Raw genomic sequence first — 24,316 nt, 5'->3', positions numbered from 1 at the left:
GTTTAAACCCGTTTATCTAATCGGCTAATCCTTAAACATTTTATCAGCCCACTGTTTTCCGCACTACTTGCATATTGAAAAATCAATTTGGGGGTTTAAAGGAGAATTTAGTTCAGCGAAAACCCGAAAAGTGGGAGATAGTGAAGTCGTTCGAAGACATGCTAATTAGCATCCAAAAATGGCCGAGCCTTCATGAACAATAGTCGACTTCTGGGTTCAAAGACCTCTAAACCTCTTTTTAGCTGGATTTTATAGGTGCAGTTTTTCGGTCCATACCCCGGCTTGTAGAGCTCACGTTCGAACTTGTCGGTATTAAGTGTCTCAGCATCTAAGATCTATCCGCCTTCGAAGTACCGTTGGTCGGAGACAAATTTGGCCGGTTCGCCATTCCGCACCCTCAATGTTCTCGGCTCCCGCATGTTTCATCTTCTCGTTTCAAGTGCAACAGTAACACGAAACGATACATGATTAAGCAAGAAACGAAGGCCTAAAATAAGCCCTATAGGTATAAATGTTTTTTTCCAAAAGCTTTTAGTTGCGGGGTGTTATCAGGTCGCGTGGATCTCTAGACACGTCCAGATCGGATCGAAGTGGCCTTTCGGATTTGACATTACCACACGGTATGACACGTAGCCGGACGGACTCGAAATCGTAACAGCGACTTACTTTATTTGGCTTTCGTGTCGTGGAACAAGAAGTACACTTAATTTATTACGCCCAAAATGCTACTGATGTGATGACTTGCTTTTAATGTTAAAAGCTTCAGCACTTTTACATACCCCATCCACTCCACCAGGAATACCATCCTCCCCAAAACTCCTAAACTCATTTGAATTTTCGATCTCCGGGTATCGCAGTTCGTCCGCTTCTAGATAGCAACAGTTGACTATTTCTAACAGTGAGACCAAAAGGAAGGATTTTCTTCAACTTCGTATGCATCTTGAGATTACTTCAATAGACGTTTTTCCATTAAGGAATATTGACCATCTTCCAGTAATCACTACTGATTTGACACGTGAGGGTTTCACTGTAAACTTCCGGAAGCGTGGCAACCAAGCACTTCCTCTCAGGAAGCCAATTCATTTCTGTCGCAATCATAGGTTAACCAATTGAGCCGGCCATGTCGCTCTGAGGGCTGCGCGACGTTGCCATTTGCTGGAAGATATACTCAAAATGCAGTGTCGATCGTTAAATGTCTCAAGTCGAGACGACTTCCGGCATCTGCCAAAAGGGAGGTTTTCAGCGAGTAAGATGTTTCTAGATACCGCATACCAAGTGAGTCATGCAGAAGCGGGCATACTTCTGCCACGAAATAAGATTACTAAGAGGAACGTCGAATGAGCCTTAAAAAACTGTTCGAATTTTTAAGCGTTATTATACAGGGAGTTTTACACATTTTGTTAAACACTAGTTTTGACTAGAACTCTGTAATGCCAGGTTGTTTTTTTTTTCATTTCCTGGTGGAAGAGTGCACTATTGTGTTTGAGATGTATTCAGAGTTAAAAAAAAAACAGGAGTGTCCTCAAAAAATTTAGTAAGTTTTTCACTCCAAAAAACCACCCTGCGTGCGCATTTTCGAAATCGCAAGACTGCAATATTCAATGGAATAAATTATTTGAGACATATCTACAGGGTGTTTCGTGCTAGTAGACTAATCTGCTAACCGGAGACTCGTATACGAAACCGATTACTTTCCTCTTGACACTTTTTCCCTTGACGCCTTATACCCATTACACGGGATGTTTGAAGCTGGTTAAAAAAATGCTTTTGCTAATAATTTGAGTGTTTCTTAATATATTTTAATAAAATTTTGCAGTGATGTATAGTTCAATTAGCCGCACATTTCCTATGATTTGGGAAAAAAAATTTTGAGAAACAATAGTGAGAGTGGGGGGTGGTGTACACGTTTTCCCCTAAACTTTCTTTGCGTTCGCCAATGGCGCATCTGTTTAATTATTCAGATTAGTTGTTCCTCTATCTGGACTTCTTCGTCCTTGCAAAATTTTCATTTACTTTAGAAGGCATTTCTGGTCATGGCCACCAAATACGTCGCTTCCGTTATTTATGGATTTAATTAATTCCATTGGGAAGGTGGAATTTTACAAATTGTTCATAACAATCCAAGTATTAACACGAGCATGATTGCGTTTCGAATGGAAAATCTAGACACTGATAAGTGCAACATACAACAAGTGCTAATACGGCAATCGTGTGTGTGTGTGTGTGTGTGGAACTGCGTTCTCGATTGCTAAATAAAAATTAGTCGCGCTTAGGGTTCAATAAATTGATCTTCTAAAGGAAGCTGTAAATAGAAATTTTACAAAAATTAAGAAATTTAAATAGAGAAACAAGCAATTCTAATATCTAAACAAATATATAATGGGCGTACGCAAAGAAAGTTGGGGGGGAAACGTGTGCACGACCCCTCATTTTCCCCATTGCATCTCCAAATTTTTTATGCGAATAATAGGAAATGTGCGCCTAATCGAACATCACCGCAAATTTTCATTCAATAAACACGCAAGTTATTGACAAAAGTCATTTTGTTTTACTAGCTTAAACACCCTGTGTAAAGAGTACAAAGCGCCAAGGATAAAAATGACATAAGGAAAGTCTAATGGTTTTCGCATAAGTAATCTCCGGTTAGCGGACCGGCCCACTAATGCGAGACGCCCTGTATAGCATTTCAATATTAAAATGATGAGGGGAAAGAATACTAATTTTTACTGTTGTGGGAAAGTGACCGAAAAACTTACACAAAAAATGGAAAATTCGCCGTTTGTTGTTAACTACTGTTAGTTAAAGATGTTTTCAAAGTGCAACCCCTAGATTCTATGAATTCAGCTGAGTAAGTCCGACAGTAGTGTTAACGGGGACATGGTTATGCGAAATTTGGGCTCCTCTCTGTTAAAAACGTGTCTTTCTTCAGTATGCGCATTTAATCTTGCGAATTAATATTCATAGTTATGGAAACTAAGTATGTTGTTATATGCGAGGCGGGCGAGCGAGCGATCTTTGTAGCATAATAGAATAATAAAGCTACTGGTTCAGTAGATAAAAGCTGGAAAAAATATGCGAATATGAATATGTCGACCTGTCACTGGGGACGATTGATCACCGGGGCCGTACAATATAAACCGTCCCAAACTAAACAACGATAAAAAGCTAGAAAAATATTCACCACGAAAGCCATCGTGCGATCTTTTACTCCCTTTTCGAGCTTTTGTTTGGTTGATTTGCTGAGGCCATAACGGAAATAGTATTAAGATGTCCGTTTGACGTATCCACAAAAACTTAACGTTAATAAAGCTATCTAGACATGGGAGACTGTTGGAGAGAAAGTTGGCCATTAAACCAGATATCAAGGGTGATCATAACCACACGGATTTCCAAGAAGATGGGTCTGTATATCGATGTCGCGTCTGTCGCCGGTAATTACCGATGTAGCGTGTAGTTAACACCGCCCTGTCACAACAGATTAATGAATGCATCCCCAGACTATGCTGCTCCTTCACTGAACACCAAATCTGATATTATTTAGAGTCCGCTGCTCCTATAAATTGAAGCTTGTCTCTGCTTTTTGCTCCCTTTTTTTTTTAATAAAGGCACCAGACTCTCGACAATCGCACTGACAAAGTCTCACTGACATTTTCGATTATTTTCTTTGTTTGCGGCAAGAAAAACCGCCATGAATCTGCAACTGGAAGACATCTACCAGTGGGTCGACGATCACGAAATCACCAGGCAAAAGAAAAATTTACACAGGGACTTTTCGGACGCAGTGTCTTTGGCTGAAATATTGAAAAAGCACTATCCAAAGCTCGTGGAATTGCACAATTACGCTCCGAGACACGCACTCTCGCGGAAGATCATTAACTGGGAAACTTTGAACAAAAAGGTTTCCCCGATAAGGAAAACAGCTACAGGATAAATTAGGAATTTCAATCGCATTCCAGGTTTTGAACAAATTGAAAATAAACCTCTCTTCTGCCGAACAGGAACAGCTGGCAAGGGCTGTTCCGGGGGTGATAGAGAGGTTGCTGCACAAAATTAAACTCAAAGTGGAGAAACACGAGGCTGCACTGAAGAACGCTGAGAACAAGGAGAAGACGCATCGCTTAGAAGGGATGTCGCCTGAGGAATGCGAAGAGGGTAAATCTATTTTAGGGCGAAGCGATGATAATGGTGGAGTGGACGTGTCAACGGTGCTCGACACAGAAGTGAAAACTGAGGCTTCCAACGTGAAAATTATACCTAGCAACATTTATGATCAAACGAAAGCTGATATGGCTGAGAAAATTGATGAGATTGCTCACTTGCGTCAAAAGGTGGTCATTGCGTGAAGCCCGGTCTCGGCTGTGATGTGGGCGACGGAAGAAAGGAACAAAGTCTTACTCGTTTTCCAGGTGGAGCAAATGGAAAAATCGCTGGAAGTAATGGACAGTCGAATAACTGGTTTGACTAAACAGCTTCACGTCATGCTGAATGGAGAGGGCGATAGTGTGACTTCCCCGAGGGCTCGACTTTTTAATAAAATATTTTGATGCCTTCGCATTGGGAAAGAGCACAGCTTCCACGTGCATGTCGACCGATAAAAAATAAAACGAACTTCAAACCACGTCTTGCGTCGAAATTTTCAGCCCCCCTTCACGTCCCTTGGACGGGCGCGGTCCCTGTGATAGTGCACAAATTATAAATAAAAGTCGAGCGATTTGTCCGAAACCCTTTTTCCCTTCGGCCGAAATAAGTAGTTTCGATAAGCTTCAAGCGTGCAGAAATCGTCAGGTCTCTCTCAGTTTCTGATATTTGGGGCCGTTTTCAGAAGTGCGTCGAGCGATGTTCGCATGCCCCCGGGGCGTTAGACGAACGAATATCATCAAATAAAAAAAAATCGTAATCATGGGGGGAATCGCTAAATTTCGAAAACGAAATAAAGGAGTGCCGCTTAAATCTCCTGAAAAATGCCGCACGTTCTGGCATGAGCTTCGTTTAAAGCCTCAGACGGGTTCGACATATCGGATATCATAAGTTGAGCAACAGCTGATTTTTCACGAGTTAATTTGCAGACACTTAACGTTAAAACCGACAGCCGGACCTTTACCCTTTTAATTTATTAAACTGCCAGCTGGTTACTACTGACTGGCACATTTGCAACACTCCCATGTTTCAATATTGCGAATATGCAGTAAAGGATTACGTCCTGTATGATTCACAACATGGTTAACAATATCTCCTTTACTCTGCGGAAAATTGGACAATGTCCGATCGACAGGATCAATCACCACAGCAGTCCCTTGGAGCAAGGCTTCCTTGAGGCTCGTTTTAAGCGTGTTTGTCAAGACAGTAGGGTTCAAAATCAATTATGAAATTGTGTGCTGCGGTGACAACCCCAGCCTAGATACTTTAAAGTATTTGATATTGAGCTTCGTGTTGACATCTCACCCACTTTAGATAATAACCGGGGAAAAGGCTATTTTTAAAATGTGCCATAATCCATCCATCGATCGGCTTAAAAAACGATTATTCCAGTCCCTTCGATATGAATCTGTGGGCAAACTCGCTAATTGTAAATCCCAGTAATCCTTATCAATGACCAAACGATGAGCGACAAAGCAAACTAACCACACAAACAGGGTCTGGGTATCTTACAAGAAAGAGTGGGCAGAAGGATGACTCTTTTTAGTCACTTATCTCGACCTGTCAAAATCGTTACATGCCCATTCAACCAATTTGGTTGGGAGACACCGAGATGATATTGATATCACCTTTTTGTCAGGCGACAGGAACTGGACAAATTTTATGGAGGCCTTCAGCCAGTTAGGTATCTATGGCAAGGTAGACCTGTTTTATTTATTTATTTATTTATTTTTCTGCTTAGCTTGCACAGATTTACGAAAACGTCGTCCGCTGAGGTTGACAAACAAGGCGACCCGCCGAACGCTGTAAATCGTTATCTTTTAATAAAGCATTTTAATTGTGTCCACATGACAAAGGTTTTTTCTAGGGGAATCCTTTATCGCGGAAATTGGGGCCCTCACGAAATCGTGGGGGCACGCATTGCGTGCACGCAAGCCCGCTTTCACCGGAGATTAACTGGCGATACATTGACTAGACACAAGAATTGAATTGGTGAGATTAGGAACAGTACAAGTCCAAAATATGCCGTTTTTTTAGTGATATATACTTTTTTTTGTCGCGCACAGCTGCAGCAAATGAGTGGAGCAGCCTCAAAACTGCATTGTTAAGGCGGTTGCTCGAGCTTAATGAACGCGACTGAGAAGAAGGACAACACAACATGTACTGTGGACATGTGCTGTTCTTAATCTCAACGGATAGTGTTATTTGTCACTTTTTTATTGAAATTCCATTATCAGTTTATTATTGAAATCCCATGCTGCGCGTGCGCGTATTGTTGTTCCCTCGCAGTAGTTAGTTAAAACGGAATAAGCAGTGTCATCTGGTGATAGCAATCAAATAGAAAGTGCAAACAGGTAATACGGCGCAAAAAGGGTACCAAAAATCCAGAACAATGGAAAATTAATTTAAAAAATCATCACGACAAGGTGGTGAGTCATAGATTTCCTCACCTGGTAAAATCGTCCAAGGAAAGAAAACTGGACAACCTTGAACGAATTTCCTTCCTTCCTTTATTTTAAATGAAGTTGTGATCTAATGGATTAAATTGAAATGTACAAGTAACTGTTCCGATGTAGAAAAATATTCGATACTTGAAAAATATTATGGTAATTCAAAAAACGAACAGGACGTGTTTCTCCACGGTTTAATTGTAATTAAACCTATTTCAAGACGTCGAATTCGCGTTGAAGATCGAAGCTACGCTAAGCCAAAATCTGCATCTTTTAAGAATTTTGTTAGAAAAAATCAAGAACAAGCGCGCAAACAAGCGTTTACGGGCTTGCATGCAATACCTCATTTTCGTGTGCAGCGCTTAAATTTGCTACTGAGCGAAGGGGAATCTCCTAGAGATAAGCGAGGGAAGCACAGTAATAGGCCTATCTCAGTTAATGAAGAAACAAAACTTAAAATGAAAATGCACATTGAATCATTTCCTTACAAAATTGCCCATTATTCTACAAAAAACATTCGATATCTGGACACGAAACTTCACGTGAAACTTATGTTGAATTTTCTTGTTAAGAAATATCCTGAATTAAAAAACAAAGTGAAGGGTGATTTTTTTCTAAAATTTTTCAATGAAAATTATCGACTAAGGTTTGGAAGACCACAAGTCGATGTGTGTGGTCAATGTGAACGACTTAGTACAAGATTAAGGGAAAGAGGTTTAAACGATGACGCTGAAAGAGCTTGTGCCTCAGAACTTGTCACTCACAAACGCCGGACCAGAACATTTTATAGCAAATTACAAGAAGTTGAGAAATTTTCTAAAGAGCATTTTTGATACTGTTGGAATCACTTTTGATTACATGCAAAATTTGACGCTTTTAGCATTACCGGTACAATAATTATTCTATTTGAGCCAGTTTTTGGTTTATTTTTTTCATATTCAGGACTAAAAAACAGATGCTGACCATTTCTATACGTATCGTGAGGGTCAAGCCCTGCAGGGCCCCAATGAAGTATGTAGTTTCATCAATGACGATATCAAGAAACGTATACCCGAAGAAGTTCAAGAATTGCAATTTTTTTCTGATGGATTACCAGGACAAAATAAGAACAATGGAACGATGAGATTTTTGATGCCTAATCAGAGTATCAAAGATTTCAAGATAATTTAGCGTCATTTTCCATTGTGTGGACACTCATTTTTGCTTTATGGCAGAGATTTGGAAGATGCAAAAAAATTAATCCGAAAATGTGATTGTATATACGTTCCTGAAGAATATGAGACAACAATGAAAAATTCCAGAAAAAAAATCGTTTGAGGTTTCAAAAGTTGGTGGTCTTCACTCTACAAATGAACCAGCACCACAATCGTTAAGAAAGTTGAAGAAACTTTACAATTTCTAAGTACATGAAGTTTGTTTATGATGCATATTTTCGAGGCTACGTCAAATGTTCAGAATTTATTGACCGAGTTACTTCTTACGCATTTAGACTACTGAAACCGGATCAACATCCAGTGATTCCTAGCAATAAAGCCTATTTGGAGGTAGTGCCATTTAAGAAGAAAAAACTTGGAGATATTAAGCAAGTGATGAAATACATCGAAGGAGAAGATCCAGAGTTTTATTACCATGTATCATCATGGCCGACTGTTAATACAGACGATAATGACGATGGAGATAATCAGCATTGATTTTTTTAAATTTTCGTGCAATATTCTTATATAGTTGGATTTCAATTTTTATGACCGAGCTTAAGAACAATACAAGTCTACGTTTGTTTTCAGGGAATAATTGGAAAGTGCATGAAATATCAAAAAAAGAAATTTTAGTTCAAAAGTCGTAAAAAATATACTATAAAATTTGTATGAATAATGTCAGACAACATAAAGCATAAAAGGTAAGAAAAACATTTTTTTTTAATTTTCCCAAAAATCACGATTTTGGACTTGTACTGTTCTTAATCTCGCCGATTCATTTGATATCTCTGCGTTCGAAAAATGGCAACGAGGCACCGTTCATTTGTTTCGAAAGACTCGAGGGCAGAGATTGGTCGTTGCGGACTGTCAATGTAAGCAGCGCCGTCACAAATCGAAAATCAAATCGGCCCCGGATAAATTCTTCTCTCAGTTCGGGGTTTGTTTCCGGATTGTGCGTCTCGCCGAGAACGTCGAAGAAAATCGCGTCATATTTCAGCCTCTTTCGATGCACCTGGAAAATCCTGACGGTGCCCGAAAGTTTTCTGACAGTTAGAGTTTTCACGAGCAACGAATTTGACGGTGAAACTCGATGGATACTTGTGCCCTTCCGCAGATTAACGCAATTTATTATTGTAAATCGCCGATCTAAAGATATTATTGACAAAGCCCTGTTAAACCTCAACCAAGTGGGCCTCTTGCATCAGGCTGATGTCATCCGATATTGGGCAACCCGATTGCAATCCGCACTCAAATACGGTTTAATGGATTTGGCTCGGGTTTTGTTTGTTTTGCCTTCGGCGACAGTCCTGTGCCCGGCCGATATTAAACCGAATCGCATTATCGACTTTCGAGCATCGAGAAAAGGTACCAAATAGCTGAAGCCTTCAGGTTCTCTGGTTCGAGGCACCACCCTGCGGGTTCATTTAAATGCTGCTTCGTATCTGATGGGTAATTCATTAAACGACTACAGCGGGGCTCATCATCGACACGCAAGAAACAAGTCCAAAAACTGGGTATAAGAAATTCACTAATAAACGAAGACAGATCGGTTGCTAATAAGAGCAGTCGCCCTTTCCTGAGACTAATTGATTTGGCGTTGGTCCAATTCATCTTAAGGCTTGACTCGATGGACGGCTGGACGTGCGAGTCTGCCAAATTTAATTACTTCAAAGTTGCCTTTGTTTTTCTATACGAAGAATGCTTTGAAACAATTACCTTGAACATGGAGAATTGAGAAAAGCGCGGATCAGCTGAGAGGAGATAGATGAAGAATGATTGAGAATGCCTTAAAAATGTCGCTTATTTTTGGCTCCCGCGCACTGCATCCTGAGCTGAACGCACTGTCCCGTAGGCCTGCGATGTTTTGCTTTTCTCCCGGCCGTATAACCGCACGCTCATCCAATTGGCCCAAGAATTCATCAAGTCTTCGCTTGCGACGATAGGAAAATGATTAATTACGAAAAAACCTTTTACACAGAAAAATTAAATGTGGAATAGTTTTTAGGTGAACCCGAGGGACTGCTCGATAAGATCAGAGCAACGCAACTTTTATTAATGAGTAAAATTTCGCAAGTCACGTATTTTGAAATACTCGTGCGGCCGTTGTAGTCACGCACACCAACAACTTGTGTGTCCCTATCAGAACTGCCAATACCACTGCTAATTCTCTAGTCACAGCTTTTTATCCTTACAAGTCTTAGCTATGCTAATCCTACCTCGGAATGGCTTTTTTTGTCCGACTAATAGATATAATGCCCCTGACGGACTAATAAAAACTACGGCGGCTATTTCGAGATTGCGATCTAGAAGCATGGAACAATACGAATAATAAGTTGCTGGACTTATCGGGCTGAAGTTAAGTAGTAAGAAAGCTCCCACAGACGTGAAGTGATTTTTTTCGTGACATAAAAATCTGCGGTAGGGGAGTCGGAATGCGCACATCTCGCATTTCATCTTTGCACGAAATGGAACACGCCCTAGCAGGAAAGACCTCGACCTAGCCCCTTTTTTTGTAAACTTTTACCCTCTACGTTTTTTTTTTTTAACTCAAAACGCATCACCGCGAACTCGATGTGGCTTAGCGGCAACGAGTTAGAAGACCCCGTGGGAACCCGACGTAAAAATGCCTGTCAGACGGGCATCTGTAACCGCAGCGTTCAAGCATGGAGGTTAACCTAAAATGCAGTAATTTTTGTTTTTGCTTAGTAGTACTTCAGTATTACGAAACTCTCCTACTCCACCCTGTCATACAAATTAATGACTACAGAACAAAACCGCATTATCTTGATACGTTGCCTACTTAATTCATTACTTATCTATTGCATCCTACACAAGTCACTAAAACTATAAATTCAAGTCAACTTTTTTAAATATAAACAATTTCACAAAGATACGGATATCACATTAAATTACGTTACCTGCAACAATACTCGTATAAATATCATTTCGTCACCATACCCAAACAAATCAAGTTTCTGCGAAGACCTCAGGGAAGTAAAATCTTATTTTGATGAGTTGAGATAAAAAAATTTTACTCGTGAGTTTTTAAATTTAAGAAAAACACCTTAATGAGGGAATTCCAAAGCGGAACATGTGTGGTCCGCTCCGGAATTCCGGAAGAAAGTCTAATGAATCACGAAGAATTGCTAAACCCTAGCCTCAAAAAAGCTAAGTTGTAATGCGAAAAAAACGGTTTTTCCCCTCTTTTAAGGTCTCTGAAGACTCTGAATAACTGAAAAATCCAGAATAAATTTATGTTTAAACGAGGAGGGAATTGTTAACTGTTGTCACCACTAACCCACATTTCAAAACAATGTCACCGGATGGAATGAAGACCTAATTAACTGAGCTTCTAGTGCCTGAGGAGCAGAAACTCAAATTATTGAAGAGCTGTATTAAGGATCATAGATTTACCAAAAATTTAGAAAATCGTATCGTTTGTTGAAGCCTGGAAAATCGATCTAAAAGCCCCAAGTGATGCAGTTTAAAACTACGAACGGAGGGATAGGACAGAACTATTGTTAGGTGCGGACGTCTGGTGACTTGGCGAATTGAATAAATCGCGATAAGCTCCGTGTAAAAAAGAAAACAAAAAAAGGTGAAAATTAATAAAAATCAAGATGAAGCAGAGTGCATCGTCCAGCAATGAATTTCAGGACCATCCAGGTGCAGTGAATAATTCAGCTTATGTTGGCAGGAAAACTCATCTCTTTGAAACGCCGTCACCATCTACTTACTTATTTTTTGCTTAATAAGGAATGTCCCACAATGCTTTATAGATTTTAGCCCAAGAAACATGCAGTACGCGCCTTATGTGCGAGCGACGGCCCAAAGCGGCGAACTTTCCTGGTCCGCAGTTTTTCCTAGGCAACGCGGACGGTGGTCAAACATTTCGCCCAAGGTGCCAGACTTGCCAAGGCTGGTCCTTTAGTGCATTGAAGGAAAAATCAAAATATCTTAAGGTGAATCGTGAATTGTGATGGCATTACGTGATTTTCCCCGTCAGATTGCATCCCCTCAATCATCTCACTGATGGCCAGGTCAGGACTAGACCATCCACCAATTGAGCTCTATTTGTCGCAAGGTTGGGAATATGGAAACGCGATTAATCCTAATTAAAATTTAATATTAGAGGTTCGCCTATCGAATGAACGACCGTTTAATTATGACAGTTAATTAATTTATCAAACTAATTTTGATCGGAGATAAGAACACCTGTCCGCATCCTCGCCGTATCGTTCTTGTCCTGCCCAGCGACACGACCTTTTAAAATATTTTAAGAGGGGTTTGATGATGATTTTGTCGAATTCATGAGGCTATAATCCCTTAACTCTGAGGGGAGGATCTCATCCTCCACCTTCACCCAGCTGTATTTAATGTTTGATCAACTTCTTCGGTTACATAATGTTACGGTTCAAGGGGAACGTATATCTTATTTCAGCCCCACGAGCAGGGTTTCGCATTATTCAGGCAAACCTCTTTTCCGCCAATTACCAAACGAGCTTTAACATATTTATTATTATAATTACACACTTCTGTCCGTAACACAGCATAAAGTGTTTATCTTATCTTCACCAGTTGAGACTTGACAGGTAGTTTCTTCGAATAAGTGATGCACTTCTCATAAATATTAACGACCCGGTCGCTCGCGGATCTTTAATAAAGATATTTTCATGAATTGGTGGTCTGAAAGAAGGACGCGATAACCGGAGGAACAGGAAAATGAGATAATGCTACTTAAGACATGCACTTTGAATTTTTTCCTCAAGAGGAAGTGCACTGACGTCGTTGTGCACCTGCTTCATTAGGAGGAAAGATTTCGGCTTCTAGTTCGCACTGGTTGGGCCTAGAATTAACTTGCGAGCGAAACCATGATTATCATGAGACAAGGATCAAAGGTTTAGATCTACATTTACACACCCATTAGAGAGATTATGCCGTTATCTCTTATCTCGATGATTGTGGTTGGTAACGTGGGGTTTTATAATATGCCTGCGCTGTTCCTGTCTCACTCCCAGGACCAATAAATGTTAACCGAAGCTCGTAAACCGTGAACTATCGCTTTTGCCGAAATGTTTGTCGAGCCAGGGAATTGCAAATGTTGAATTTTCAGAGCTTTTTTGAGTTAAGAACATGAGTCACGCTCACAACCCGCGTCATCTTAAGGTAAATGTCTATTACATTTAAAATCTACAAGATATAAAAATAAAAATCCGGGGTTGTGCCCAGTTAGAAGCTAAAGAGCTGTTGTGAAACCTTAATTTTTGACTGATATAATCAATTGATGCGATCCCACATCTGACTTGGATTAAAGACTCGAATGAGGACTTAACCCTCTCCCCCATCCTCCCCCTAAAAAATGAAAATTTTCCTGTTAAGAACTATAGAACTATGAGTTTTCACAGTTTTACATAAGGGCATCGGGGAAATGCCCTTATGTCGAAACAACATGTCGTTACTGAGAAGCGAAGTGCGCTCTTGCAGGAAGTCATTGAATTTTCGTGGGACAGCCGATGCTTGGGAAAAATGTGTGCACTAAGAAAAATCAAAACAGCAATAAAAAAACCTAAATAGATTGATACATAACATCACAGTTCATAAACTGTGCAAAATGTCCCAGTTCTCGAATTCACAGGTTACTGCTACGACACACACATCTCCCCAACACCCAAAATCTCTTGTAAGTTTTCGCGTATAGATCGCTGTATTTCAGTCATCAATTCCCTTCTGGAGTTGATAGATTGGGGTGACATACTTTAGCTTTAACGCAACGTTAAAACGTAAAAGTCCAGAGATGTTGGGTCTGTTAGACCGTCGGGCCCAATCCATCTTATCGGATAATTTTCGTTCAGCTACGCAGCCGTAGCTTCGTAGTCGCCCGCCTACCGCTATGAGCTGGCCGAAATATTCTCGAGGGAGTCGGTTTCAATTCAGGAGAATGTGGAATTAATTTTGTGTTAAATAGGGCCCACATTGAGTCCTCATAATAATAATCAAATTTTAAGTGATTCAGACGCCGCGGGAAAAAGCCTTAAGCTAAGTCCGAATTAGTATACCCGTGGTTGGTCAACATCGCAAAACATTTTTGCAAAAAATTCTTTGTGTTAAACGCCATTAAAAAACTACATGCCGATTAGGTTTATGGCCTGTGAGCAAACAAGACAATTCACTTTCTTGTGACTCAGGCATCCATAAAATTAGGTAGCAGTTTCTTTAATGGCAAAAAAATTACATTATTTTTTACTTTAATAAGCTTGGTGAGTTTTTCCACATTCATGTGAACACCAAAAAATAAAAAATAACTGTTTATGATTCTTATTCAGTGGTCAGGCAATAAGAAGACACATTGTCCGTCTGCTTTGGTACGTGGGATTTGGGAGTCGTTCATGATGCTCATGCATTGAAAAAACACCATCAACATACAGTGTCGGGCAACATTAGAGCAACTTTTCCATTTAAAAAAAGCAATGAAACAATTATTTTAATTCAAGAGGTGCGCAAATGGTGTTACTACAAAATACTTTAAAACCGAAATATTAATTTACAATTTATGAAATAATAACTGTAAAAGGAATTGTAAATATATTTTTCTATTTTATCAATTTAAAAACAATTTTAAACCTTCCCGGCCGGTAAACAAATTGTAACGACCTCAAATACAATAAATTTGAAACAGGTTTCAGATTCAGCGAATCAATTATAATTTAATTTACAATTTGAAAATTTGCTCTAGTTTTGTCCGATACCGTATCTCCACAGGCCAAGAGGCTTTAAACTAAGCATGGGAGCCACCGGGGACCCCATTGCTCTCCCCGACCACCATTTTGATATTGAGAATAAGTCGCTTTCACACCACCCGAATTAGGTCTCTTTCTCTTGCGCGCTTACTCTAATAAAAAACTACTTTATTTGACTCAAGACCTAATAGGTAACGAACAAACTTACAGCATACTCACGGAAAACTATGGAAGACTGGCACATTTCCCCAATTAAAGACGGTTGTATATTGTCGTTTATCGGTGGCTCCTGATAGAATCCGCTGGTCCATGGTGTTAGGCGTCCTTGCAGAAGATAATACGTGAAAGAAAATAATAAAATGAACTGAGATGCAGATGACCACAAGATGATGCAGCTGGCCGCATGACGATGCAGATGACTGGATAACTCCCGTTAATAACTCCTTGATAGCGTTTGTGTTTTGTTTTTATCTGTCAAAGTGATGACGTAACTCGCGGTAAAAAGCGTAATTTCTCCGCGATTAAAGCAAGGAATTTTCAGAGCGTTTCAAGCATTTTACATATTCGCAGCCGATGCAGGTTTGCTCTGTTCGTTGATCCCAATCGGAAGATCAAAAATGTGCGGACTCTAGGAAGAAGTATCAAAATGGTGCGTTGTGCTTCCGGAATCGGCAAATCCGGGAATTCACAAAATGGCCGCCAAGACTGCTACGTAGCGAATAATCACGTGCGGTCCGACCTAAGTGCGCAGTCTCGGAGACGTTGTTTTGTGCAAAGAAACTTTCTAAGTACACCTAGGTTTGGTTGGTACGTAGGGTGAGTTTGCTCAAATCGCACCCCTTAAGGAAAAAACGTATGAGGGTGAGGATTCATCAAATAAACTATATGCGGTATTCAACCCTTTTATAATTGATGTTTTTATTTATTATCGTAAAACAAAAAAATCTAATTTTTTTCACACAAACTAAGCGAAATTCTCAAAAACTTACCAAGGTGGGACTAAGGAAACCATTCTCTTAAGTCGTACCATCTAAAGCTTAAATCATACCTAAGAATGCAGGCAAGCAACAAGAAAAATTAAAACGTATTTTTTAATCATAAAAATGCATGGCTCATATTCAACGAGTACACGCGTCACACCCATACTCCTTTATTCATTTTTCAACTCCGGCTTATATATAGATCATGCACCTATTATTTACACTTCAAGCACTGAAACGTGTTTTCCTTCCGATCTTCAGCAGAAATATACCAAAACCAATCGCTTTTAGTTGCGTTGCTTTTCTACTTTTTAATTTTCAATGCTGAACCCTTTTTATTGGTCACATTTCTTACATTTTTTTAATTTAAAGTTGACTCTCTTTCGATTGATGAGGGTGAGCCTCCGCGGAACTCTATACTTCCACATATTAAATTTGGAGCAGGAGATAAAATATGTATTTAATCGCAGTCTTATTTGGTGAGAATCCGATGTTGAAGGCCCCGCAATGCAACTCATAGGTGCGTGTTTTTCTTCTTCTGGGGCTTCTTTACTTTTGCGGGGAGATTTTCTAGACTACTAATGTCTAGTGGAGTTTTATCGCTCACAACTTAACCTGGATTTGGGCACTTCGTCTTGATCATCATTCATGTCCGTTGCATGTTCCTATGCCGGCAGATTTAAAACCATTCAAAGCAACATCCATACGAACTGATTTTCAGCATGCAACTTCCAATAGTTCTGACACAATAGCATGTCGAGTTGTGTTTCCAGGATTTGTTCTTAACCGGGCAGATGAAGCTTCGTTACAACGAGCTTTCAGATATTGAAAAAAAGATCTATTCAAAGGTTGCAGGAGGTGGATTGTACCAGTAAGACTGAGCAATCTCGCTCAAGTGTTATGCAAAATGGGCACATTGATTAAATCGAATACAATTTCGTCTCGTGCAAATGACTTGGAAATTTCCATAGAAGTTGTGGTTGAAAAAAAAGTATTTTACCAATAATTTGTGGCGATATTAATCGTCAAATATCTGTGGAGAATTAGAAAAAATAGCGGAAAGGTTGCGGAAACACGTTTAAATGGTCACAAGCATGATTGACTCAAATGCACACTGTGCTGCGCCCCGTTGAGTGGCAACATCCGCAACGCATTCGATATTCGCAAGGTACGACTTGAGCAATCTCACCCTAGAGTACTCCCCAAAAGTTTAGAAACTGAGAGGAAGTGGTTAAACTATTGGAAAAGTAGTTTGTGTTGTTCATTCGATGGCAGTTGAGGATGTATTACATATCATCACTTCTTGTACTATAGTGCCCTGCATGCTAGTTTGCCGTTAGCTTGTTGATGGCGTTAAAAAGAATTTGTGACATGTCTTTTCGTGTGTAACGTAGAATTAGGGGAAAAAGCCTCACATAAACCTTGAGATCTCCGCCACTGGCCTGTGGGAAAAAACTGGATTGGCGCCGAGAAGTAGCCAACATTAATGGTAGTATGCGTACGAACCTCACTTCTGAAACCTCAAACGGTTCCCGAGATACCGTCAAAGAACTGCGTAAAAAAAAACCGTACTTTTGACGCTCTGTATCTCGAAAACGGCGCGTTTGCGGAGCCATGTGAATAGGCACTTTTCTCCCAACAACGACCCAAGGAATCGCACCCTTCGTTTGCGGACGCACGTTTCGAAACACCCTGTTTAATTAAAACCATTTAGAAGTTGTAAAAACGCAAAACGGGCATTCAAATTTGTCGAGCACCACGAGACTAATTGCACTGAAATTGCCATTACGACATTTAGAACTACGGTTGTCGTATTTGCATATTCATCGTTAATGCCGGATTTTAATCATTTAATTAGATATTTAAGCATTCAGTTTATGCGTTATAGTAGTTATTCAAGCCCTCTTAAAAGGCACAATATCATATCGAAACGCAAGTGCATGTTGCAATAACAAGCCAGCGCAGCACAACACAACAGACCAGCAAAAGTGGATAACGTGGTAACGGAAACGGGTATAAAATGACGGCCTGCCAGCCACAATGCTGATATCATCATCTTTGCCACAAAAAATGCAAATCATTCCATTTTTACATCCACTTTGCAAATAACTGAATTTGATTTATATTGTTGCACGGAAACGGCCTTGACGTTATAATACCAGGCTAAAGCCAGTTTGCTTGCCACGATGACTTTCGCTGTTTTGGTCTGGTTCCAGTGAAAGTCGCCCAGATCATATTCCATTCAGGTTCGGAACTTTTATGAAACTTCCAGTCAATTTACTTTTCCCAAACAAGCTCTAGATCCCTCCAGAGATATGGATACAGGATTTCATGTCGCAAACTTTCCTAAAAATCAACTCGACATGCCCGATAAAGCCGGTTGACACGTTACACGGCCGCTTTTGTTCGAAGGGAACGCTTTTCCACTTTTCCAGGCTTTTCCTACCTCCATCGCGTGCCCCCCTGAAATCATTCTTCGTAATGGCTTCATCGAAGTTTCGTTTTGTTTCAGCTCCGAAGGTTCCTCCAGTGCCCATGGCCGATTACACAGCCCACAGTCCGAATGGGCCCACCTTGGACGTCCAGAACCCCGCGTCCAGGAACACCTGCCTGGGCTCCAATGCCTCTAGTCTGCTCAGCATTAACTGCTTGAACACCGGAAGGACCAACTTCACCAACAAGCAGCTCACGGAACTGGAAAAAGAGTTCCACTTCAATAAATACCTGACTAGGTGCGTAGGAGGGCTGACTCAGTTCTTCCCGATTTTTACGTTTGCTTTAGGGCTAGAAGGATTGAAATCGCCTCGGCGCTGCAGCTCAACGAGACGCAGGTCAAAATCTGGTTCCAGAATCGACGAATGAAGCAAAAGAAGCGCATGAAAGAGGGGCTGATCCCGCCCGAGTCCATTGTGAGCGTGAAGAGCACCAGCAGCTCTCCAACTTCCACCACAACCTCCATTCAATCGGAATTTGTGCCTGGCAGCAACGAGAACAGCAGAGAGTCCAACAATTGAGCCTGATTTCCGCCAAAGTATTATTCGAGTGCAAAGACTCTCCAACTTGTTCGTAAAAAATGTTTCGTTGGAATCCCTTGACGGCTTCTTCTGAGTCGAAATTCAAAGGGCTTGATGACGGTCTTAAGCCTGAGCTTTAAAGCTTCATTCAGAAATGTTTCATGAACTACCCGCCAAAGACAGCGTTTTAATAAAGCTTCGAAGTGATAAAATGAAATTATATTTAAAGCGTTAGTTTAAGAGATATAGAGATGATTGTAAATTTAATATATATTTCACGCTGTATTTATTGATAAGTGTCCCTCCATTACATGAGATTGTCTTCGTAACATTCCTAGCTAAAATTTAGTTCAGGTTAGTTCAGGTTAGGTACACCCAAGTTGTTGAGAACGATGTAAGTAAACACTTTTTACATGTACATATGGCTGTATATAACAGTGTAAGTTTAGGTTACTCAGGGATGTACTGTGTATGATGAATCATGACGTAATAAAAAGTTGTGAAACTTACATATTAACGCGTTACGTACTACGTGCCACATATTACGTATGGCGCATTGCGTATTACGCGTGAACGCACTGCGCATTACGTGTGACGCGTTACCGCATTGCGCAAAACGCATTGCACGTTACGTCAGTGAGCAAATTTTTGTCTGCATCCTGAACAGGAAAATCGCAAACCCCTAGAGAACAACTATTAAACTAAGAGCCGACCTACTATGGCGACGAAAACAGCTAAAACATGCCCTTGACTCAGCTTCGAGGCTGAGCTCCATCCGCACTCAATATCCGCCTTCAAAACCTCTATGATCGAGTGATTGTTCTTGTTCGCGCATAAAGAGATCCTGAACTCGTCCTGGGTGCTTCTACACGTGTAGTCGAAAAGAGTGGAGAATGGGGCCATCCCGGGGCTCTGCTCGCAAACATACTGCCGATGCTTCCGCTGCCACACTTCGATCCACCTTTGAGGGCATTTTTTCACGTTCCGATCAAGAATTGAAATGAAAAACATACCCCAAATCGCAGTCGCAGTCCCATCTATTGCCGGACATTTTTAAGTCTTTCAGGAAAGTTTTCCTGTATAAATCCGGCTTCGAGCCAGTGGAAGGGTTCATCAAGCCCTTTAAGTCTTTGTTGTTGCGTACGTCCACGGTGACGTTGCGAGCCACGCCTATGTTCCTGAAGAAGTCTGCAGGGACCTTTGTAATGGTCGTGTTTCTTATGCAGATGTGCAGTTCTGGAAATCGTACCCCCTGCAAAGGGACTGTGACACACGAGAAAGCGTATTTAGGTTGAAAAGTTACTTCTAAGACCTTGGAACCCAGCTTCTTCAGTCCCCTTCCAGACAAAGTGATATTTCTGAGCTTGGGGGGAAAGTACCCGGCCATCTCTTTGTTCAAATCGCTCTCGCTCTGCTGTTCCACCTTAAAAACACGCGCTCAGTTTAACCGCGCAAATCTCAAAATTGAAGGAAATTACATGAACTTCCAGGTTGCGAAGCCCCGTGCTCCACTGGATCAAAGCCGGGATATTGAAAGTCTTAAATCCAGTATACAAGTTCATCTTCATCGTCCTGAGCGAGTACATTTTGCAAAATGCTCCAGACTGAAATTCACCGCGTTTATTGGGCCTGAAAGACTCATTAGTCTTACTTCCAAGACTGTTAAATCCAGATTTCTAATGTCTAGCTCCTCCAGATGGTCAGCAACTCCCAGCAAACTCGTGTTACTCAAGTAGGTTATTTGGTTGGAAACCATAGAAAGCTGCCTCAACTCAAACAAGGAGTGAGTAAGGATGGGGACTATGGTCAAGCTATTATAGTCCAAATTAAGCTTCTGCAAATTAGTCATATTGGTGGCCATCTCTGGGGGCATGTTGGGGAGAGAGTTGGACGCTAGAGAGAGAGTCACGAGGTTCGGAGTGGGGAGGATGGGAACCTAAAAGCGCAACTTAATACCCCCGTACTTCAATTTAAGAAAACCTTACAGAGCTGAGGGACACGTTGTCCATTTTTAAATGCAGTAAAGAGTACTCGATCCCTTGAAAACTGCCCCCGTTCGGCTCCAAACTCAGTTGGGCATTATTGCTAAAATCCAGGTGCAGCAACCTGGGCAACCCCTTGAAAGTCCCAGTATCGATTTGAGCCAGCCGGTTGTATGACAAATCCAGGAAGTTCAGCTTCTGAAATTGGAGTTTTCGCATTTGTGAGATCGGAGGCCTGTGAACTCGCCTTAAATCTTCCCAGGAGGCCCCCATGAGACAAGGACGAAATTAAATTTCCCGATAAGTCCAATTCGCACAAAGTTTGCGCTGGGGCCGTAGCCAAGGCACTTAAAGGCATCTTGCTTAAGAGATTGTGGGACAAATCCAGCCTCTCTAACCCTGAAATGAGGACTCGCTGCAGGTTGCCTTTATATAGGAAAATGAGCAAATACCTTCCTCTCTGAACAAGTTGTCTACAAGGATCCTGAGGCGGTTGTGAGATATATCAACCATTCTCAAGGAGGAAAGATACCTGAATATGTCATTGGGGATATCTGTAAGTCTGTTGTGGGACACATCTAGGACCTGCAATTTCTTGGTATTCCTAAATATATCAAAATCCAGCTCATAAATGGTATTCCTGGACAAATCTAAAGTCTGTAGATGAGGCATGTTTCCAAAAACATCTCTTGAAGCATTCATGATTTGATTGTGCCCCAGATGGAGGTTCGTCAAGGAGATTTCCGCAGGTCTGAAAAACTGCTTGGCGATTGTGGATATGTTATTAAAGGATATGTCCAGGACCTTGATGTTCGAGTGATAGTACCCTCCAGGACCTGCGTAATGGGAACAAGCTATTTTCACCCTAATCACTTTTCCTAAAGCGTACCTAAACCAGTTTCGAAGGTCGAAGATCCACCAACACTCAGCTCTCTTAAGCTATTGTGGCTGATATTCAAATGGAACATCGCAAGGGTCCCCACTTGATCGAACATCGAAAAATCAAATTTGGAAATTTTGTTGTAGGACATGTCCAGATGTTCCAGCTCCGGCAAGTTCTGGAAGGCCTCGTACGAAATTGTGGCCAATTTATTCCCTGAAAGTGGAGGTAATGCTGCTTTGTTGAAAAATTGCTAAATTTTACCTTTTAAATTCAATCTTTTCAGCTGCTCTAAATTCATGAAGGACCTCCGCTCCAGGGAATCGATCTTATTGTCGTCGAGGTGAAGCTGCTGCAGCTTCGGTAACTGCACGAAGGTGTGTTGAGATACGGTCCTCAAGTTGTTGAAGGAAAGTGATATTTGTTCCAGATTTGAGTGGATGTCGCTCTAGAATTATTGCCGTTAAGAAAATTCCGGTTTTCATTGAGTTTGTCCTACCTGGAACGTGCCTTTGTGCACGGTTTCTATCACGTTATCCTGCAGCTCCAGTTTTCTCAATTTGGAAAGGAAGTGAAAGCTGGTCTCTGGCATGGTCCTGAATTTGTTATTACTCAGATCCAGAGTCTCCAAGTTGCTCAAGACTTTCAAGGCGTCGCTAGGCACGTTCCCAAAAGACGAGGAAAACGCATGTGCAAGGCTTAGATGCTCCAGGGAATGCCCTATCTAAAGTAGATCGTTTTTACTCAAATCATCGCTTTTCCTCAAGCCTACATCCTTAAAGGCGTTGCTCTCCAAAGTTCCAATATTATTATCACTGAGATCCAAATGCTTCAGCCCATGCACAAATCTAAAAGCGTTGTTTTTAATGCTGTTCAGTCCAGCGTAATTCACCGAGAACTCTTCTAAATCAACTCCGAATTCCAAGAAATCCTCTGGAGCAATCTGGGGTTGGGACAATCTCGAAAGGGTCAGAACCCTTAAATTTCTAAACCTGCAATTGGCCCTCGGCATGAGCGAGAAGCTTTGAGGGAAACAAGCAACTGACCTTCTTAGCTCTTGTAGGGTCACTTGAGCATTCATTGACCCACTGAGGTCCAGCTTGTAAAGGCTGAACAAGAAGCTGTTGAACATCTCCATGTTGTTCCAGTTAGATATGATGTTGTCCCTCAGCGTTAACTTCCCAATGTTTTGGAACCTAAGGAGGCTTTTAAGGGCATGATTCGTGGAGATTGGGAATAATTACCTCTGCAAGAGGTCTTTTGGCAACAGGGAAATGTTGTTTCCGGACAGGTCCAAGATTTCTAGATAGTTCTCCAGGCCTGCGAAGGCCGCGGGGGTGACACTGTTCAGGCCACAGTGTCTGATGAACAATTCGCGGATTTTTGCTTGTCGAAACGCGTTATTCTGAGGGCATTTGTTAGGGTTGTTTTCTAATTTGACACCAAAGCCCTACCTCGATAGCACCAAGCGGATTTCCGTCCAAATAGGTCTTATTTAAGACATTGAAATTGTGGAACGAGGCTGCCTCGAGTATAGTCAGTTGGTTGTAATCGAGCCTCAGAAGGTCCAAGCTGAGCTAAAAGCCTGAAGATTTATAAAGTACCTCGTGACCTACAAAGGTAAATTACCTGAAAATTTAAATTGATGTTCACTCCAGGGTCAGAAAGCGGAGTTAACTTGTTGATCCTGTTGTAACTCAGGTCCAAACTCTTCAGGGATTTCAAGGGCTGAAGCGCTTGGTAGGGGACCGCTGACAACTGGTTATCACTTAATATCAGATGAGCCAGACGGCCCATCCCATCCCGAAACACCTTTTTAAACATCACCATATTTATAGAACAAAGAGTCGCTGAAAACTTACTGCTGGATCGATCTCCCGAAGGTTATTCCCGCTCAAATCCACAGTATCCAGCAAGGGCAAACCCTGGAAAGCGTCTAACGGCAGCTGATTTATTGAATTGTCGGCCAAAATGAGCAACTCCAACGAGCCTTCCAAACCCCTCCAGTTGTCCGGGACAATCTTCATTATGTGGTTACCTACCAGGCTTTGAATGGAGGAAACTTTGGTCTTTAAGGAGATTCCTTATACCTGTCAGATCCAACATCCTCAGCTTCTGCAAATACCTCAAGGACCTGCTGGGAACCCTCGTGAGCTCGCAGTAACTCAACTCCAATTCCCATAAGGACCTTTCAAGCCCCAGGAACGCCTCGTCGGGAACAAATACTAACGGATTATTGCTGATTACAACTTTGTATAATCCTGAAAATGTAAAACCCTTATTATCTCAGAGATTTCTTACCTCGAGGAATCCTTACCAGTGCTTTGCAAGTAGAAAGGTTCCAACATCCGCAAACCGTTGTTTTCTAAATGCAGCTTGAAGGATTTCGATATGTTAACGGCCTCGGGTATTCTTGGTAAGTGCACATCCCTACAAGTCACTATTCCTAAATCTGGACTGGCTTTGGAGCAACTGCAGAGAGAGTTGAAGCTACAGGGGGGGTCTCTCGCTGATTCCTGCTGCTTAGATTCTACCATTGAAGCCCATATCATGAGCAGGAACGTCCCCAACATTAAGGCATAGCCAAACTGGATTATATGGATCAGATTCTGTAGATATACCTAAGCGAAATTTTTCCAAAAAGCACTAATGATTACTTACCATGATGGGAAACGCACGTAAACCCAACGCTGTAATACTTCAAACCAACTGGCAAGACATGCTCATGTATGCATCAGGGCGGCAGTCACCAATGACCGATGGCTAATTATCCCACTTAAGAACGACCAGGATTAATTATTACTTGGTCTCTTATAGCATGTTACCGTCTAACTAAGAGAGCTGATGACCTGTGCCGGATAGACTGAGGCCGAATGAAGTCTTAGAGCTTCGGTGCAGTCGGGCTTCTGATAATGGGATTAATTTTTTAATTCCATTGGT

The 24,316-nt window shown here is 41.3% G+C and overlaps 3 protein-coding genes across 4 annotated transcripts in view; 2 read left to right on the top strand and 1 right to left on the bottom strand.

The window, feature by feature from the left end:
* The window catches only part of lab (labial), a 24,114-nt gene extending 5,091 nt beyond the window's left edge, over window positions 1–19,023 (top strand). For both annotated transcript variants that reach the window (XM_066294249.1, XM_066294248.1), the window contains exons 4-5: window positions 18,013–18,232; window positions 18,283–19,023. In XM_066294249.1, coding sequence (XP_066150346.1) covers window positions 18,013–18,232; window positions 18,283–18,514 — 452 coding nt within the window. In that variant the 3' untranslated portion in view covers window positions 18,515–19,023. The remainder of the gene's footprint in view (window positions 1–18,012; window positions 18,233–18,282) is intronic.
* Window positions 3,188–4,890, top strand: LOC136345701 (sperm flagellar protein 1-like). The gene is made up of 3 exons (XM_066294237.1): window positions 3,188–3,898; window positions 3,957–4,328; window positions 4,407–4,890. The coding sequence occupies exons 1-3, from the start codon at window positions 3,689–3,691 to the stop codon at window positions 4,542–4,544; spliced, it is 720 nt and encodes a 239-aa protein (XP_066150334.1). The 5' UTR covers window positions 3,188–3,688; the 3' UTR covers window positions 4,545–4,890.
* chp (chaoptin) lies at window positions 18,767–24,316 on the bottom strand. The gene is made up of 20 exons (XM_066294247.1): window positions 24,038–24,316; window positions 23,694–23,985; window positions 23,467–23,637; window positions 23,239–23,414; window positions 23,006–23,188; window positions 22,831–22,953; window positions 22,621–22,781; window positions 22,423–22,572; window positions 22,149–22,368; window positions 21,876–22,100; window positions 21,641–21,824; window positions 21,386–21,592; window positions 20,949–21,332; window positions 20,744–20,895; window positions 20,500–20,694; window positions 20,166–20,450; window positions 19,993–20,118; window positions 19,818–19,937; window positions 19,528–19,766; window positions 18,767–19,475 (listed from the first exon to the last, which is right to left on the bottom strand). The coding sequence occupies exons 1-20, from the start codon at window positions 24,038–24,040 to the stop codon at window positions 19,211–19,213; spliced, it is 3,861 nt and encodes a 1,286-aa protein (XP_066150344.1). The 5' UTR covers window positions 24,041–24,316; the 3' UTR covers window positions 18,767–19,210.

The sequence above is a fragment of the Euwallacea fornicatus genome, chromosome 21 (genome assembly GCF_040115645.1).
Source record: "Euwallacea fornicatus isolate EFF26 chromosome 21, ASM4011564v1, whole genome shotgun sequence".
Lineage (NCBI taxonomy): Eukaryota > Metazoa > Arthropoda > Insecta > Coleoptera > Curculionidae > Euwallacea > Euwallacea fornicatus.
This window is presented reverse-complemented; position numbering and strand designations above follow the sequence as displayed.

Coding starts and splice junctions, on each gene's coding strand:
- LOC136345701 (XM_066294237.1), top strand. CDS start 3,689: ATGAATCTGCAACTGGAAGACATCTACCAGTGGGTCGACGATCACGAA. Junction 3,899..3,956: donor GGGAAACTTTGAACAAAAAG/GTTTCCCCGATA, acceptor ATCGCATTCCAG/GTTTTGAACAAATTGAAAAT. Junction 4,329..4,406: donor TTGCTCACTTGCGTCAAAAG/GTGGTCATTGCG, acceptor CTCGTTTTCCAG/GTGGAGCAAATGGAAAAATC.
- chp (XM_066294247.1), bottom strand. Junction 22,369..22,422: donor ACCCTACAAGAGCTAAGAAG/GTCAGTTGCTTG, acceptor GGCCAATTGCAG/GTTTAGAAATTTAAGGGTTC. Junction 20,119..20,165: donor TGGATTTAACAGTCTTGGAA/GTAAGACTAATG, acceptor GGTGAATTTCAG/TCTGGAGCATTTTGCAAAAT.